Source organism: Lutjanus erythropterus, chromosome 16, assembly GCF_056507025.1.
Source record: "Lutjanus erythropterus isolate fLutEry1 chromosome 16, fLutEry1.hap2, whole genome shotgun sequence".
Classification (NCBI taxonomy): Eukaryota; Metazoa; Chordata; class Actinopteri; order Lutjaniformes; family Lutjanidae; genus Lutjanus; species Lutjanus erythropterus.
Window position 1 is genome coordinate 4,686,379 of NC_139332.1, and position 19,574 is coordinate 4,705,952.

The 19,574-nt window shown below is 38.9% G+C and overlaps 2 protein-coding genes across 2 annotated transcripts in view; both read left to right on the plus strand.

Moving 5' to 3' along the window:
- The first annotated feature begins 229 nt into the window (after positions 1–229).
- On the plus strand, positions 230–9,942 carry ngly1 (N-glycanase 1). Its single transcript, XM_084738977.1, has 12 exons — positions 230–467; positions 2,233–2,347; positions 2,437–2,694; positions 3,410–3,572; positions 3,673–3,892; positions 4,148–4,269; positions 4,585–4,730; positions 5,145–5,255; positions 5,367–5,552; positions 7,137–7,322; positions 8,992–9,169; positions 9,257–9,942. Exons 1-12 carry the CDS (start codon positions 367–369, stop codon positions 9,430–9,432), a joined length of 1,962 nt encoding a protein of 653 aa, XP_084595103.1. The 5' UTR covers positions 230–366; the 3' UTR covers positions 9,433–9,942.
- A 1,571-nt stretch (positions 9,943–11,513) lies between these two features.
- Positions 11,514–19,574, plus strand: part of top2b (DNA topoisomerase II beta) — a 40,030-nt gene continuing 31,969 nt past the window's right edge. The window contains exons 1-4 of the mRNA XM_084738352.1: positions 11,514–12,039; positions 14,321–14,485; positions 17,084–17,174; positions 19,022–19,085. Coding sequence (XP_084594478.1) covers positions 11,998–12,039; positions 14,321–14,485; positions 17,084–17,174; positions 19,022–19,085 — 362 coding nt within the window. The 5' untranslated portion in view covers positions 11,514–11,997. The remainder of the gene's footprint in view (positions 12,040–14,320; positions 14,486–17,083; positions 17,175–19,021; positions 19,086–19,574) is intronic.

Consider the following 19,574-nt stretch of genomic DNA (forward strand, 5'->3'; position numbering starts at 1 on the left):
GCTTAAAATGTCTACTGTCGCGAGACTTTTCGCGGGTCTGGGATTCCCTTCTAAATACAACCCCTAAATCAGCCGTAGCTATTTTAGGTAGCATTTTAATAGCCAGAATTGTTTAACTTGTAAACATTAAATTAAAAAAATAAACAAATTCATAGAGCCAGAAAACAGAAAAAGCGTGCTTTGTCAAACATAATTATAGTTAAATACAATAATGTACAATGTTATTCAACATTTTAAAACTGCAAATATGTATTCAGGCGTCAATAAGTCAGCTACACCGAGGACCCAAAGCATCTATTAGCACTACTAGCTTTAGCCATATTACCCAAAGTGAAAAGACTTCTACTTCGCACAAGAAATATCAGTATGGCTGTGTCACCAGCAGTCACAACATTGTGTGAGAATTCAAATGACGTCTTTCTAGATGCCTCCAAGTTGTTACTCACATACGCGGACAACATTTTAAGGTAAGATTGAGAACTTAACAATGCAACATACCAGCGGTGTGTTGATATGTGATGTGTTACCAGAGATGAGATTGCATTACACATTTTCTGTACATTGTAAATAAATCCAACAGTAGCTAACATCGTGTTGTCAGCAGGGACGCCAACGTAGTTGTACCAGAGCCCCGAGATATGCAGTTGTTGCTGTTAACCCAGGGTGTCAAACCAAATTTTGTTAAGAAAACCAGGTATTTTATTTTTTCGTGTGCAGCAGCACACGCCCATTCACGGAAAATACTGTCATAGCTTAAGTATCATTTGGCAGGGTGTTGTGGTTAATTCGGCATGCGAGTGACTCGCTAGAAAGCAACTTTCTCTATAATCACCTTCCATAGGTGAAATATAAGTAAGTGCATATACTCAGTTACAGATTTGAGCTACTTTTCTTGGGTGTTTCCATTTTATGCTGCTTTGTTCTTCTATTACACTACATCTGGGAGTTAAATGTTGTACTTTTTAGTCCACTACATTAGTATGACAGCTTTAGTTGCTACTTACTTTTTAGATAGAACCCTTTCTGTCCCTTGAAACCCATGTATTTCCAGATGTGGTAGTTGCCAGTGTTTGTGATAAATTGGTGGATTGTGTTCCTTAACGGGTTGAGGAAAATATTTTTAAGCTAAATAAACCCTTGAAAAAGTCTATTGGATCAAATTGTAAAAGCTGAAAACAAACTGTTTTTCTGTCACCATGAAAAGTTGACTTTTTAGAGGTATGTGGTTCTGGGTATGGGCAGCCATGCTACAAACATATGATAATGATATAATGTAATTAAAAAGAACTGCAGCAATTAGTTGATTATTAAATTCATGGTCAACTATCATGATAATCAATTCATCAGTTTGAATAATTTTGCAATGAAAAAAATTAACATTGTCTGTTTCCAGATTCTTAAATGTGAATATTTTCTGGTTTCCTTACTCCTTTATGACAGTAAAATGAATATATTTGAGTTGTGGACAGAACAAGACGTTTGAGGATGTCATCTGGGACACTTATCAAACTTTTGCACCATTTTCTGACATTTTATAGCTGAAACAACTAATCAATAATTTGATAAAATAAACGGCTATAAAATAATCACTAGCTGCAGCCCTAAAAAGAGCTCAACCTCAAACATCTACAGCAGCAAAATACAACATACACATTAATGCAGCAGTGATATTAATCAAAAAACATCAGATATAATAGTAGAACAGTTGACAGGGAACATTTTACTGCTCAGTGAGTACATTTACTTTGCATACTTTAAGTATGTTTTGCTGATAATACTTAGACTTTACATAGGTATGGTTTTCACAGCATGGCATTTACTTGTAGTGGAGTATTTTCAGTGTAGTATTAGTACTTTTACTTAAGTAAAGGATCTGAATGCTTCTTCCGTCCCTATCTAACATACACTGATGAGTGAAGTAAACGTCCAAAGTTAAAGTTGTCGTAGTCATTTTTTTGAGATAACGTACACATTAGCAGACTCACATTTAATATAAAATACGGGTATTAGAAAATGCCATCTTTTTGTTTTACAGTCACATGTGCACTATGAACAACACTTGTCAATCTAATGACACCAATTTATTATTTCTATGTATATGTCTAATTTATGAGCACATTACTCATTGGTTTGTATGTAGTGATTTGTCTATCTTGCTGCAGGGGTACAAACAATATTTTCAGAAAAACCTCAATCCACTCTACTTCCTCATACGATGTCACCTCCCCTCAGGTTTCCCAATGAGGAAAAGTACAGATCAATCCGCATAGGCAATCCTACCTTCTCCACCAAGCTGTTGCCCATCAAAGGTGCTGTGGAATGTCTCTTTGAGATGGGATTCGAGGAGGTAATTAATAAGTAGCTAGGTGCTTCATTGTCTTGAGTCTACTTGGTCATCTGTGAGTAAACATTATGGCCTTTTGCAACTCTTTTCAGGCTGAGACCCATCTGGTCTTCCCCAAATCTGCATCAGTGGAACAGCTGAAGCTCATCAGGGAGTCCATCGCGGCAGAGAGAAATCAGAGGCTGCATGGAGGACAGCCTGTCCAACCCACTGCTGGGGCTGCTGTGGCCTCAGCCTCAGTCTCAGCCTCAGCTTCAGCCTCAGCTTCAGCACCATGGAGCTCTGCTGCTGCTGCTGCTGCCACCTCCAGCCAGCCAGTTACACCAGCTGCATCACAGCCATCATCACTGGTAAAGATGTGCTCATCTCTGGGTCAAATGGCTGAAATTTTGATGAACATATCTTAATATTTAGTTGTACATTTTTGTAACAGAGTCACAACAGACTAACGGCACCTCATCTCACTTTGTTCCCTTTGTTTGTCTGAGATCATTTTTATATGAAATTAAGAATGTGCACATGTAATAACAGACCTCTCATCATAATAATTGAAAACCCTCATTAATGCCAGCTTGCATCCACCTGGTTTTGAGCACACTGAAACACTGATTTGTGCGTCTGCAACATTTAAATGTGGCCATGGTTAATTAGAACAGTAAATTTAAAAGATTTAATGGCCTTGTTTTAGTTGAAGTCGCTATTGAAACGTGTGATAAGGAGTAGCTAGAATGACACTGTATGCTTTCAATTTTAAAATTATGGAAGAAAATTCAATTTAGTGCTCTTTTTGTTCTTTTGGGACTTTTGTAGATTGGTACAATGGGAAGGGGTGTCAAAAAAGTTTTGTTTTTGCTGAGGAGGGTGTTTTTTATATTTTTCAAATAGTTGCAACATGCATAGGAGAGAAATCCTGTTTTGTTTTCAGGGTTTTATTTTCCTTTATCATAAAAAACTTTAGATATCGGTGGGTGGATGTTGCAGTTCTTCTTTCTAAGTTAAAGGAAAGGGAACGAAGATTCTTTGTGGTTTGCTTGTAATCTGGATGTTTGCTTGTCTGTCTGTCAGGAGAGCAGTATGAGCTTCTTTGTGACTCTGCAGTCCAACTTCCAACACGTGATGCTGTATGAAAACCCTGAGCTGCAGCAGAAAGCCAGGAACTGCATCTCTCACCAGCAGCTGTCCTCTGTGGCTCAACACAAGTTGAGCGAGGCCAAAAAGGCTGATCCAGGTGAACTCCTCTCTAGAAATTTTGCAGAACTATTTGCGCACTATACATCCTTACCTTCTGTGTTTATTGGCTGATCGCAAACCGACTCTTCTGTTTGTAGAGTGCAAACTTGGACTAGAAGAATTCCTGGTGCTGGAGCTCCTCAGATGGTTCAAACAGGACTTCTTCTCCTGGGTGGACTGTCTGCCCTGCAGCCGCTGCGGAGGCTCCACCCAGAACGCCGGCTCCCTCAGTCCCACCACCGAGGACCTCCGCTGGGGAGCCCAGCGAGTGGAGAACCACTACTGTCAGAGCTGCCAGCTCTCCACCAGGTTCCCCAGGTCTGTGTGTTGCTCTTGCTGGCTCTTACTACTGTGATGAGGGAGTTAAGGAGGAGTTTTTGAAATGAGATTTAATGTTTTAATTAAATTATAGGCATCCTTTTTACTGAAACATTTTAAAATAATAAGTAGAAAGATGTTTTTCCTATCCTCCTAGTATGAAGAGTATGAATGGATTTGCCTACAAATACATGGAGGATAATGGATTCCTTTCAGTCATGTATCTTCTTGTTTCCTCTGTTTTGTTGACACCAGGTACAACAATCCTGAGAAGCTTCTTGAAACCAGAAGGGGGCGCTGTGGGGAGTGGGCTAACTGCTTCACACTGTGCTGCAGAGCCATGGGCCTGGAAGCCAGATACATCTGGGACAGCACAGGTATGAACATGAGTGACACATGTGGGTGTGGTGTGCAGAGAGACGCAGCAGGTTTTGTTGACACTGGGTTTGACATATTAAGAGGAAATGTTGTTGAACAGTGTTATTTTGCAGAAGAAATCTCCAAGGTCCACTTGATAGCTTTTTCTTTTTCTTTTAACCACAACTCACTTGGTGAGCTTGCACAGTGATGCACAACCCACTTTGCTCAACGCAGAAACACGCCACTGGAATTAAAGTGGTGCCGTTGTCGTGATGTGTCTTAAAGCCCCACATGAGAGGATAAGTGAACATCAGTTGTGTTCTCTGTTTCAGACCACGTGTGGACAGAGATTTACTCGCTTTCTCAGCGTCGCTGGCTGCACTGTGACTCTTGTGAGAACAGCTGTGATAAACCTCTGCTGTATGAGGTCGGCTGGGGGAAGAAACTGGCCTACGTTCTGGCTTTCTCTAAGGACCAGGTCAGACAAATAGATGCAACATACTAGGGCTGCACGATATCGTAAAAAGGTTATATTGCAATTACATTCCCATTGCAATATGTGATACCATTAGTGGGGAGTGATAATTTTTGCATCACATTTTTCATTTTCACTGAAAAAAAGCTTAAAATCAGATTAATATGACATTTGTTGGGTTTTGAACCAAACAAACACAATGCTACAGTACTTCATTATAATGCTGTTTGTCTTTTATCAAAAAATTGCATGGGTGTGCGATTTTCCATATTGCAATTTTCATAATATTGCAATTAATGGTGCAGCTCTACTACTGCTATCAGTTGTTTAAATTCCTCCTGATATCACTCCACTGTCTTCATCAGTCCAACAGAGAGCTCATGCATGTGTGTGTGTGTGTGTGTGTGTGTGATGCAGGTAGTTGACGTGACCTGGAGGTATTCCTGCAAACATCCAGAGGTTTTGACGAGGAGGACCAGGGTCCAGGAGGCCTGGCTGCTGCACACCGTCAATGGGCTCAATGCCTCGGTAAGCCTGGACCCTTTTTAACCTGCATACAAGACTCATTTGTGCGGTGATGCAGATGTTAAAAAAAAAAAACAAAAAAAAAAACACCTTCCATCTGCTGTGATCCTGAAGAGGCAGCAGTCGTTGAGTCCGGACAGAAAAAAGGAGCTGACGGAGAGGCTGCTCGTCGAGCTGGTGGAGTTTATCTCCCCAAAGAAACCGAAACCAGGAGAGCTGGGAGGACGCAACTCTGGCTCTCTGGCCTGGAGGATAGCACGGGGCGAGACCAGAGGGCCTGATACAGGGGCCGCCACACAGGTACACTTTATTATCAGTAGTATTTTAATTGATCTGTCTCCACTGCAATATGCATCTACTTATGCATATCATATTTTAATAGATCTCCTCTCAAGAGGGGGAACATGATCATAACTCTTAAGTTTTGGCCAGGGATGAATATGTTTCATGGTCAGTCATTACAGATACATGAAGTAACTTCTATTTCATCCCAGTATTCCAGATCTGCTATTAACATGCATGTAGGTTGATGTGATCCCAGCTAACAGCTCTAAGTCACTTCACACCTGACATTCGAATGCGTCTCAGCATGAGTCTTGATTGACCACTTGTGATCAGATCTCACTCCCTCACTTTATATGCAAATAAACAGGTAGCTACATCATTTCCATTTGCAAAGATCAAATGTGTTGTTTTTTTTTATTTTAAACAGAGGCCCAGCAGTAGCAGCCAGCACACAGTGACAAAGTGACACTGTTTTTTTACACAAAGAAAGAAATAAAGAAAGTTTCTCTTCTCTTAACAACTCAAAAAATTGCCAGACTTTTAAAGGAAGTCTGGAGACTTTCTCCATGGACAACACAGAAGCAGCCTATATCGAGCGCCATTTACTGTGTTTGTACAATTTAATATGCTTATTGCCAATAAAATGACAAACTTAGTATGAATGATTAAATCAGTTGAAACTGTGTTCAGACAGCTGCTAAATGTTGGCAGGTAAGATGCATTTTAAACAGGAAAGAAAGAAATTAATGTTTTGCATTTAATGACCAAAGGCACAAATAATTAAGTTTATTAATTTACTCTGACAAATAACGGGTCTCGAAATTGCACAGTTTGTTTCCAAGGGAGTCTTGGGGATATTGTGATGTCTAGTTTGTTCACAAATATCTGCTCCTTATCTTGGCAGGTAAAAGCGCCTAAACGTAATTTGCATTAACTTCCTGTTCCGTGTGGAATTGCAGGACTTCAGTTGACACGTTACGTCCACCCTGCTGAAAGATTGTGTTCATACGCGCCCCACACCACCTCCGAACGTGGTCCGAGCAGTTGGATCTCAATGAGTCCTCAATACGTCTTGGGTGAAGTCACACCTGTACTTAGAGCTGTCTGATTGTGATCAGATCACCCAAGACGCATGTTAATAGCAGGTGTGAACAGGACCATAGTTTTCCTCTGAGCTGTACCTCCTAATAGTGTTAAATGGTCGCAGCTGCAAAAGGTCAATCAACTCTCTTTATTCTCAGTGACTTGATTTAGACTTGGGGACACTAAAGTATTTAATTGATAATGATGGTATGCACTCAGTGTCCAGTTTATTTTGTCCACTTAGTCCAAACTAATACAGGAATACTACAGTAAACACTATCCTAATGAGGGTTATAATGTTCTCTTTTTGTTTCATATTTACAATATTAGTACAATATATGTGTAATCATTTTTCATCATAATCATCATAATTTTGATTTCTTAATATTTGAATAGCTTGATGTTTCATAGCATTAACTGTCCAACAGCTGGATCAAATTTGTATTCAAATCAGTGTCAGTATTTGGCTAAAGTCTTCTCATTTCTGTATTTTTGTTTTGTTTTGTTTTTCGTCAGGCTGCAGGTTTCGTGTTTTCTCCCACTGAGAAAGAGAAGAGTGACAGGCTGCTGCATGTGCGCTACAGTTCCACCAAAGACCAGTACTGTCGAGTGTCCAACAACTGCGAGGTGATTCAGAGCTGGGATCAGTGTGTGTGGAGGAAGGAGTCAGTCTTCAGGAAGGTGGAGAACGACTGGCAGATGGTATGTTGCATATTGTTTGATTAACAAACCAATATTTGGATATGATTTTTTTTCAGTCTTCTTTGTATGTACATGCTTGGGTATCAGGTGCTTTCAGTCAAATGCTAATATCAGCATGCTAACCACATCCATGATGCTAATGCACACACAGTGAGAAAATGATGGTACTAAGTAGGCGTTATCTTTACATTCAGGGATGCTTGTGCCCTCAGGTTTGTATTTGTTCATGATCATCATCTCAGTTTAGACTGTAAGCATATTAACATTTTGTTAATTAGGACTGAACACAAGATACAGCTGAAGCTGGTGGGAATGTCATTAGTTTTGCAGGCATTAGTCATAAACCAGGATTGGACAAATTGAAGTGCTGACCAGAAGATGGCGCTAAAAGAAAGATCAGAGGATTGCTAAAGTTATCAGGATTTATCCTGCGAGGAACAGTGATATCTACACAGATTTTGTGCCAGTCTATCCAGTCGATGGAGAGTTATTTCACAAGATTAGTTTAAAGTTTGACCTGCTAGTTGTGGTAAAGAGAAACTGAGGGGATCACTAAATTCATAAAGATTCATCCTCTGGGTACGATGAATGTCTGTACCAAATTTTATGGACATCCATCTAATATTTACTTGGATATTTAAGTCTGGACTAATGTGGTGGACTTCTCAAGCTCCATTTAAAGCATCACAAACAACAAACATCAGGACAAGAAACAAAATACTTACATCCAAAATGACATTACAATCACAAACGTTAAGACAGGAGACAAACAATACACTACATTTAACAATATAAACACAGAAGATGACATTCAATGCCCTTTAACATCCATTTGATCAAATGATCATTACCTCTAATGTATTGCAAATCATATCCTAATTGCAATAAATGTTTTTTCAAAATCGTTCAGCCCTATCCTCCAGTTCCATGCCCGACAGTGCAACACCATCTGTTTTTCTTTCTATTATTTCTATTCTTCTTTATTTCGGTGACAGTAGGAGCCTCAGATGGCGCAGCATTAACAGCACTTGTTATTTTCTCCCATTCCTTGGATAAAACTCCAGCGTAGACTTTCCTTCGTGTTTCTCTGAAAGCAGAACTTTAATCTCCAAACTCATAAAGTTTCTTTTTACTCTTTGATGCCATTTTCATGAATGAACAGTGAACTGACATATGGTGCTGGAAGCGTAGCCTTATATGGTATTATTGGGGCATCAATTATGCGATTTTACAAGTCTAACAAACATGTACACACAAGTGGTATAAATTATGTTTACAGGGTCATTTACACGGTTATTTGAAGTCTGGAGCGTTTGCTGGATCTGATGTGGCACGCTGGTATGAAAACATGTCAGACAGAGTTAAGATAAGAACACCAAAATGTTCTTGCATTAAGTCCAACGTTTGAGTGTTTATGTTTGCAGAGAGCACCATCTGTTTTTCACACACCAGTCAACCCACGAGCACAAAAACTGCACTTACTAAAGCAAGATGCTGCAGTTTGAAAACTCTGCTGTGAACATGACTAAGATTAGGAGCAGACTGGAAATGCATAAACCAACCGACAGTGATGTAAAATTGAAAGGGAATGTAGGAACTAAGAATATTCATGCTTTTTAGATCCTGCAGCAACATGCAGCAATAGGATTGATTGTGTTTCTTTCTCCAGGTGTACATAGCTCGAACAGAAGGCTCCTCCGAGGGAAGGATCAGCTGGAAGTTTGACTTTGCTCCAGCGGGACTGAAGATTAAGTCTGTCTCGGTCATGGCGAGCAGCCAGACCTTCCACTCTGGGAAAGTCTGCTGGCATGTGCAGGCAGGGCAGACTACTACAGAATTCTCTGGAGGTACGATGGTTATGTAATAGATACTCTGATAAAACACTGTAAATGTGATTGTGTTAATCATTTCCTCTCCTGTGTGTGGACCCTCAGATGGGAAGATGCAGTCCTTCCAGAGTCCGTCCGGCTCCTCAGAGTTCGTTGTTGTAGCAGGACTCAGCGGTGGAGACGGGGAGACGGCATGGCAGCACACTCAGCTCTTCAGACAAAGCCTGAAGCAGACAGACGAGTCTTCATTTGAAATCCTCGTCCACTTAGAGGATGCTTAACAGTTGTTTTGCTCAACTAAATTGGACCCCAGATTTTTTTCACTGTTGACAGCTTTGAGTTCAGAGCTAACTGTTTGGGTGATAGTTCTGTTTGACAAATCAGTGCAATACTTCAGTTTGTCCTAGTCCTCCAGCCATTATCTATAACCACTTGTCCTCTATAGGGTTGTGGGAGGGGGTCAAGAGGTACGGTACACCCTGGACGCCAGGGATAGTTTGGATTATTTGAAATGCGGTTGTATGAGGTACTTTGCCCGTAGTCAGTGTATTAGCTACAGTAGATGGTGGCTGGTATGCATTGTAGGAAGCTAAGCAATGTACTGCTGTGGACATGGATGGCAGTAAGATGTATTTTAGACACCAAAAAATTCAATGTCAGTTTTAGTGTACACTATATTTAAAATATTTTCACTGCTTTACCTTGCTATCAGACAGACTTTTCTGATGAGAAACCACCATTATAGTATAGGCCAAATATCACTTTCTCCAAAGAAACCAGACTCCTTTGACCAGTGCCTCCTGGATCAGTTAGTTAGTGTCATTTTGTGACTTTGTTAAATCCAAATTAATCCTTTAAAACACAGAAAGCCATGTGGTAATACAAACAAACTAATAGATCAAAGCAGTGGTAGACCAGAAACGTCTCTTCCATGAGGTAAAATTGCTGATTTTGCCAATGGAGTTTGGTTGAGCAAAAAAAAGCAATATTTGGCTTGTAAAGCATCAGTTTCCCGTCAGAAATAGTTGTCTGATGGCAAGGTAAATAGGTAAAAATATTTTGAATAAAGTGTACACTTAAAGTGATATTTTTTTTGGTAAGGTGTCTAAAATTCACATAGCTGCTGACCCTGTCACAGCAGTACATTGCTTAGCTTCCTATACCAGTACTCCTGCTGCTTCTCCAAACTGGGGGTGTGTTGACCACCATCTACTGTAGGTAATACACTGACTGTGGATGAGAACCTCATACAAATACACTTATATTCAAACCATCCCTTTAAAATATGCATGGCATTATGAATTTTGAACCTATCACAGAGTACAGATGTTGTCACTCTAATTTATGTGTTAGATTCGACTAACGGCCAAATAACCATTTTAAGCATAAAGCCATAGTTTATGTAAGATTTGCCTCCACTGTGAATGTGTCTGTAACTTGTGATGCGTGGAGACTTTCCACACAGAAAACCAGTTGATGCCCTTGTCCATGAAAGCCCAATTCTGCCAATGTAATGAAAATAAAAGATCCTGTAAGTCATTATGATGAGAAACTATCTTTAAAAATGATTTAGATTTATTTTACAATAGTGAGACATTTTCTCAATGACAAAATATCTTAAAATTAAGAGATAATATCTCAAAATAATGACTTATCTGAAAAGATTTACTCAAGAGATGTGTGTGTGTGTGTGTGTGTGTGTGTGTGTGTGGGGGGGGGGGTGTATTAATGAAACCCCCACAATAAGGAGTCATAATCTCAAAGAAAAAAAAAAAAAAAACGGGACGGGAAACTCCCAAACTAATGTATGTCAGTCATTATTTTTATATACTATGTAGTCAAGATATGAACTTGGGGCTTCTCATTATTTTGAGACGCAGACTCAGTATTTTTAGACACTACGTCATTATTTTGATGACGTTTCTCATTATAATGAGAGATTTTTGGCAGAAATGGGCTTCCAAACTTGTCAGCTCCGGTTCTCCTGCCAGTAATAAACTAATTATTGTTGGGTGTCGTTTGGTACTTGGATCTGGTATTTTTACACCTTACCATGCCTAGTTACGTATGTATATAGTTATAAATTGAGCAAATTAATGTTAGTGTCAGTGAGATGGAAAGGGTTGAATGTTAGAAAATATATGGAGGAATAATAAAGATATTTTTACAGTCTGGTCGTCGGTGTATGCATTACATTACACACTGTCTGCTCCTTGAATGATGAAGCTTGAGTGGGTTTTTGCCGCCATCTTGTGTTGAGAGAAGAGCACGAGCCACTAAATGTTGACATTTTGTATTGGTCGAAGTACCGGTGCCTTTGAAAAGCGGCCACCTGATTGGTCGGTTTATCTGCGAGACGATTCGCCGTCTATCTTGCAGATGGAGGAGCCGGACAGCGGGTGCTGCTACTAGCTAATATTCGTTTTATTTCTAAATGAAAAGTATTTAAGTATAACGTTTTCGGAGCGTTTCAGTTAAACCTGTATTTTATTCTGTTGAGTTTTCACATGAAATTGTAAAGCTATTTAATTCGTGCGTTTTGTACAGTGTTTATTTTGCAGCAAGTAGCCCGTGTGTTAGCATCTTTGTTGGAAGTTCAGGCCTACTGTGCCTCCGCTTGTCGATTTTAACAATAGCCGCGATACACTCCCCTCCTCTGCTTGTTTTGCTAACATTCAAAGGATTATCTTTAAAGCAAACGGACAAAGAACATGGGAGATACCGATAAACAGGCTTGGGTACTTTTCAGCTACTGAGACATTTGTTATGCAGACGGACTTTTAATTTCAGCGGATTTGAAGACGTTTTGAGACATTTGTAGACAAGGATCAGGATCACAAAGGAAGATGTCCAACGGCGCAGCAGGAAGCGGGGGGCTGGCCTGGATGGTAAGTTACTTTATCATACAAGTAACAAACTTGTGGTTATATTATCTAAATGTGGCTTTTGCAATAGTTTAAACTATTATGTTCACATTAGCACAGTTAGCTGGATTGCTAAAAGCCGCAGCTAGCATTTAAATCTCTACGTGAGTCCGTGCTGTCTGTTCCCCGGTCCAGAACAGTCCGTTAAAGAGCAGCTGGCTGCGGTCTCCATTTAAATTGACCGGGTTACAGAGGCTGTAACCCCGATCCCTGATGCACGACCGGGTTTTACAAAAATAACAACAAAAGATATGCACATAGATTGGTATCAGATCGTGTCGGAACGGAAGGACGGAATCTACAGTTTAACGAACTACATCATCAAAATAAAGACAGAATCAGACTGAATGAAGAAAACTTGCGTACAAAAAAAAAACGCTGCCTTGTTCATTTGTAATTTAATATCCGATACACAACGGAACCTCGCGGTCCAACTTACATCAAGCATAAAGAGCATTGTTTATTACAGTGTAAATACACGTAATAAACATCTCATAACATGAAGCGCTGGTTTCAGTGTTGGCCGGTGAAGAGTAGTGGGAGTGAACTCACTGTGTTCAAACGTGCTGAGTGAGTCAATAAATCACTTTATAGTGAATTTACGGCTGACGTTACATGTTGGACTGAACTTATTGAACTTGTGCATGTACTGAAGTATGCTATGGGAGATGCATCATTTCTGCCATTAAGCACGAATTTTAAATGGTGCAACAGTGGTAACCAGCAGTATTTATATACAAGTATAGGGACCAATGATATTATTGTTAATCAAAGTAGGTGCGAAAAAAAAAATTACTTGACTGAAATAAAAACTAGATTGTACTTGCATCTACCTAAAAATATCAACAACAACAAAAACAATAAATAGGAAATGTCTTTAGTTTAAGTTTGAGACTGGGATGTCTACAATAAAATGTTAAAAAAAACTAAGTAGAAGTGAGCAAACCCATTCTGGAAACTTACTGAAACTTAGCTGGAAATGGAAAAAAAAATTACAAAACTATTGTAACTTTTGATAAGTGATTGATAAGTATTTCCTTGACATTTTCTGGACCAAACAGCTAATCGATTAATTGACAGTGAAAATAATCATTAGTTACAGTCCTGTATACAAGTAGTGTATACACATGTATTTACAAGATTAGTAACCACTGTGATGATGCAGTTGGTCCCATCTACCCCCCAAGTTTCAGGTCCGTGACATGGGTGCATCAGGTATTGATTACACAGTGTTTGTCTCCTTATCAGCATCTTCATTAGCATGGTCGCTAGAAACATGAACACACAGTGTGTTTTGACAAGCAGTTGTTTGTCTGCCTTTAAACAAGGTGACTGTAACAATCCAGTCGAGTTAACTCCATACTGAAAGTAATCACCCTCTTAAAATACAGTAATGCATATTCTGAAGTGTTTCCCCTATCCTGGTCCTCCGGGCCTGCCGCCCTGCATGTTTTAGATATTTCCCTGCTCAAACACACCTGATCAGCTCGTCATGAAGCCTCTGCCTGATCGCCTGAAGTTTGATAACAAGCTGATCATTTGAATCAGGTGTGTTTGAGCAGGGAAACATCTAAAACATGCAGGGCTCTGAGGACCAGGATAGGGGAAACACTGTTCTGTATATTCCAGTATAGTGTAGATACAGTGCCTTAAAACCACCATATAACTTGTAATAGGACGGTTAATTGAAAAATGAATAAAATTGTGGAAAAATTTAATGTAAAATTAATCATTGGATTTGGACATCTTTCCTGATTTTAGTTTTTTCTAAGTTGTAAATTTTTCATTCCATAAAGCACAGATCCTTTTTTGTCTTTAAAATAAAATAGTAAATGTAGAGTAAATGAATAAGTCAATTTTGTTATTGATTTTAATCAATTGTCTTACATGGATTACATATTACAAAATTCCGACATTGTATGCTCATTAACAGTTACAGCTTTGTATTTTGCTTTGTCAAATATGACTAAATTGTGCAATAGAGAGATTGAAGATTAAAAGCTCACTTTTGTCCAAACAATATGATCCACAACTACCTTCTAATTCCAGTTTAACAGCCAGTAGTTTCTTCTGACTATCTGTCACCAGAGCCGCAGACAGGACCAGGGCGTTCTCCCTGTGGTGGTGAGCACTGATAATCTGCTGTCGACAGCACCAAACCGCAGAGCCATCTTGCTTCAGGTCCTGGCTGGGGCTTTAACATAGTTATGTGTGTATTAATAACAAAAACACTTCTGCCAAACAGGAGGCTGCGAATGGCAGAGGCGATGGCGGCAAGATGGAAGGGTCCAAGAAAGAGAAGGCAGGCTCCAAGCTGTCTGTGGAGCGAGTGTATCAGAAGAAGACCCAGCTCGAGCACATTCTTCTCCGTCCAGACACATACATCGGCTCTGTGGAGCCCATCACCCAGGTGAGTTCAGAGAAAATTACTTAAGGGATAGACTGATGACCACCACTGTAATTCATAAACACTGCTCATTTTACATGTTGGCATTATGTTACATGAGGGACCTTGAACTTTTGTCCATTAAAGTTACCCATACAATCTGTGTACTGAAGACTAATATTTTCGTCACATTTTCTGCACAGCCCAGGTGTGGATAAAACGTGGTCACATGAAGTTTGCCTTTGGGAGACTCTCTGTTGGAGTGTCATTGCAAACACACATAATGTTGTGAACTTAGCTATGGCATAACAATTAATAAAATCGCAATATGCTCAAAGATATGATTTGTGATATTAGAAGGAATACTATTTTTTACATCATTATTCTCATTGTAGTTTAAAACTTATCATAATGGGGTGATTTTTGCAAGGCTCTGTCCCAAACAAAGATGTTTTCTTAAGTTTGTGAAAATGCAAGTGTAGGCCAGTCATTTCTGCAGCATGATATTTAATTTAGAATGGTAGTTTGACACACATTTTGCATTTAATACATATTACACCTCCTGTGATTTGAAAATTGCGATAGTCTGTAAGCCACACTTTACAACATTTTGGTGGCATCTTGGCACGCTGAACTGCCAGCTCCCACAACTACACGGCTTGACTTCACCACACTCCAACACCACAGGCTGTAAGGCAGGGATGCTCATCATGCTTTGCCCAGGGTGCAGGTTGTTAGGAGACCAGGGGCAGTTAATAAACAAACACTAATAATTATAATAATAATATTCATCATTCTAAATAAAAATTTCTTGCTGTGCTACCAGACGGGAACAGTGCTCTGAAGCTGCCATGCTTTGACTCATGATGGTGCCTGATATCAGCAACTTTGCACACAGAAACTATAATTTAGCAAATGAAACACAGTGGTTTAGGGTTGGTATGAGGTGACAATAGAAGGTCAAATTCATCTGTCAAGTTTTTATTCAATTGACTTTTTTCATTTTTGACCTGCACAGGTCAGCTGTATGCAGAAATCAAGTCTCGCTATAGGTGGAAGTTATGGGGTAATATGGGCTGGACCCCCTTTCCTGGGAAAAACGGTCTGAATCAGTTTATTTTCATTGTTAATTAAAAATGATCAGAGGGCCACCTGGCATCCTATCAGGGGCCAGATTTAGCCCATGGGCTTCAAGTTGAGTATCCCTGGTGTATGGGTTGTAGCTGCTGTGATAGTGAGCCAATCACATGTCCCTTTATATTGAAAAAAGCTTGTCTGCCAGCAAAGTCATACATGTAGTTATTTTATTATTATTAGTTATTATTATTGTTAGATCTCGGTACAAAAGGATCAAATGCAGGTATCGTTTGACTGCAGAAGTTTCAGTACTACTTGGCACCAAGTTATTTTGGTCGATACATTAAAGGTATAAAGTACTGATACCCAGCTCTAGGCAGAGTACTCTGCTGTGAGGATTTGCTGGTGTGACAAACTAAAGGTAATTGAAAGAAACACATTTATTGTGGTCATCACCGGGATAAGCAGCATCTGCCCCTCAAACATGTTAACACAAGCCAAAAATCATTTATACGTATGATGTGTTTTCATCATGAGATGAGAGATTTCACTAACTAAAAGATGCCTTTAGTTTGAACGCAGATTTGGGAGTCATAGATTTTGTGAAAATGCATAGATATTGTGCTGAATTAAGAGAACTGCTCTCCCTCCTCGCTGAGGAGGAAATAACAACACAGCTCAGCAAGAGCATGTTGTAGTAAACAATCTCTCGTGCAATACGCAACTTCCTGCCTAGTTTCCAAGGCTAAATATAGTGTAACTGTCCTACCATGTGTGACCAAATACAACACATAACTACTTCAACTGAAACCTCTGTGTGAAGTGAAAACAACTTTTTCTGTCATGTGATTCAAGGTCCTATCATGGTTTATGTGTTGACTCAAGTTACAGCACAAAATGTCAACACTTTATTGAGTAATTATTTGAAAAGAAAAGAATTGGTGTCACTCTTGATAAAATAGTAAATACTTGCTTTCAGCTGAATTATATCAGTATTGGTTATCAAAAATTGTGGCTGAACGATTTTGAAAAAATATCTAATTGCGATTGTTTTGACTGATGTTGCAGTTGTGATATGATTTGCCATATTAGAGGAAAAGATAATTTTTTTACATCATTTATTTTATTTTGATTGGAAAACATGTTAAAATGAGTATGGTGTGATTCTGTTTGCAGGAATCTTTACCTGTTTTTTTTAAGTCTGTAGAATCTGATTGGTAGGACAGGAATTCTCTGCCTCACCACATTGATTAATTTAAAAGTTTTTTGACACACATTTTGCCTAACAAATATTACACTTCCTGTGATTTGAAGATTGCAGAAAGCCATGTTGTAATTTTGATGAAATTTAAATTAATTGTGCCGCCCTATCAAAAATCCCTATCAGTTTTTAGGCCTGTTAATCTATTACTGCTGATAAGGAGATGCCTATTAATCTATCTGCTCATTTGCATACTCTTAGCTTTGGTGTTTTGACAGCAGAAATTTCAATTTTATTTTCATTTCTAATTAATTGAAGTAAAATTATTTATATCTTTTTTTCAGCAAATGTGGGTTTTTGATGAAGAGATTGGAATGAACCAGAGGGAAATCACTTACGTCCCTGGACTGTACAAAATCTTTGATGAAATTCTCGGTGAGTGAGTCCACACTGTTCATCTTCCTTTGGCACTCTCATCTGCACACTTCATGTAAAGGTTCATTTGTCATGTTAGATTGTCCTTCTATAACTGAGATGTTGAAGGCTTATTATCACTATAAAAAAGCCAGTGTCACTCACTGAATCACAGGCTGCTGTTGGCACTGCTCAGCAGCATTGATCTGGGAGTCGGTGCAGATTAGTTTCCCTCTGAGCTCGTCTTTGTGTGCACTGTTTTGCAGCCTGAATGGAGACATTTGTGGAAAACGAAGTGTTGACTGAGAAATCATTTGAGTGTTTTTGTCAGCTCACAGTCAAAGCTGCAGGCTTATTTATGTTCTTGTGCTCAGTCAGCTTTCCTCCAGCTAAATATAGGTTAATGAAGCAGTTGTACAGTGTTTCTGTTACATGTTAGTTTAAATGACTCAGTGAAATGCTGAGCTTGATCCCTCTGCTAGTAAAGTGCACCAGTGTAATCAAGGCTGCTTAACACTACTCACCACATGGGAGTGTTGTTGATGATTGCTTTCATCTCTGCACACTTGGCCCTCCCAGCCTCTGTGTGTTTATGAAGGTGTTTGTTGATTAATGACACTGTTTCATTGTCTGAATATCACTGCTGTGTCTCTGTAATTACACAGGAGGCACAGACCAGGAGCAGATATTTAAGACAGAATCTAAAAGTTACAGTGCCTCTTTCTTGTTTGAAATTGTAAATTTGTTTCATATTTACTATATATTACTATATTGCATTTTACCCAGATATGATCACATTGTGGTTGCTGTTTGCATTGAAGGAGATAATTTCTCTCATTTTCAGAGAAAAGTATTGATTAGCTTGTTTATTTTTTCAATTAATCAAATAATTGTCTAGGAAATTAATTATACGGTCTCATAAACTTAAATGTTTGGTTCAACCAACAGTCCAAAATTCAAAGATATTATATTTCTACTCGTAAAAAACAAAACAAAAACAGAACAGAACAGCAGCAAATCTTCATGCTTGAGAAGTCAGAACATTTTTGCTTCATAAATAAGGCTGCAGCTAACAATAACATTATCTATTTATTTGCCCTGGGGCTCAAAAATAAGGCTTGCTAGCTTGCCAAATGTTGGGGAAGTAAACCTGGCAGCTCACTTGCCCATCCAGTCTAGTGGTTAAAAAAAAAAAAAGAATCAAATTGTTACGATTGATTAATTGTTGAATTTTTCATGCAAAAGGTCAGAAAATACTGTTGTCAACCTCTCAAATATGGAGATTTCTTGCGTTCCTGCGTTTATTATCATATTAAACTGAATGTCTTATGGTTATGGACTGGCTAAACAAAACATTTAAAGACATCACAACACTGGGATGGACATTTCTCACTATTTTCTGACATTTTATAGATTTTGCAACCTTAGATTAAACAAGACAATTAACTTAGTCTGTGTTATGTGACAACCAGTAATAATTAAAACAGTTCGTACCAGGGCATGAAAAATGGATTCATATTAAGTAGATTTCTGACCCCTTGTCCGACCCAGCAGGTGAAGAAACCATTCTATTAACTTTGAACCCTGGTGACCATTATTAATCACACCCTCACAATTAATATTTTAGTCTATAAAATGTCAAAAATTGTGGAAATTGCTCATCACAGTATCCCAGAGCCCAAAGTGACATCTTCAAATAGCTTCTTCTTTTCAACCAACAGTCCAAAACCTGAAGACATTTACTGTCAAGCAGATGTCTGACATTTGTGCTTGAAAAATGATTAATCGATTATCAAAATATTTGGCAGCTTGACTACCTTATGATGAATACTTGTGTAACTTCTTTTGATGTTTTTTTCCCTAAACAGTCAATGCAGCAGACAACAAGCAAAGAGACAAGAACATGTCTGCCATTAAGATCACCATCGACCCGTGAGTACAGTTTTTCATAAATACAATGTTCAAAAATAAAGAACTAAGTAGAGTTTGTACCTTGATAAATATACTGTATTATCACCTCCAGATGTTGGAGCCTGACTGAGAGTTGATCATTTCTTTCTTGTCCCATGAGCGGCCTCTCCACAGAATTTCATGCAGATTTATTTATTCAACTGTTATGAGCTCATTCCATCCTCACAAAGTGATGGGCAGCTCCTTTTTTGTAAGGAAAATGCTTCTCTTTTCTCAGACTTATTTTCTTGTGATGGTGACAGTCTGCCTGTATTCAGATTGCTGTGGATGTAACCAGGGCTCGGTGAACACATGTAGTACATGTAGGAGGTTTGAGACATAGATACAGGCAGAACTACAGTATAATGCGGCTGTGCTGAAATGCACTGAGCTCTTGTTTTATATGCGGTTCACCCCCAGCCTGCCAACTGCATCCACATCTGACTGCTTAAACAGCAGTGTGTCCTTCAG

Excerpts from the sequence above, each read along its gene's own strand:
- ngly1 (XM_084738977.1), top strand. The coding sequence starts at position 367 with ATGGCTGTGTCACCAGCAGTCACAACATTGTGTGAGAATTCAAATGAC. Across the intron at positions 2,348-2,436 it reads TTGAGATGGGATTCGAGGAG|GCTGAGACCCATCTGGTCTT; the intron begins GTAATTAATAAG and ends AACTCTTTTCAG. Across the intron at positions 5,553-7,136 it reads ATACAGGGGCCGCCACACAG|GCTGCAGGTTTCGTGTTTTC; the intron begins GTACACTTTATT and ends GTTTTTCGTCAG.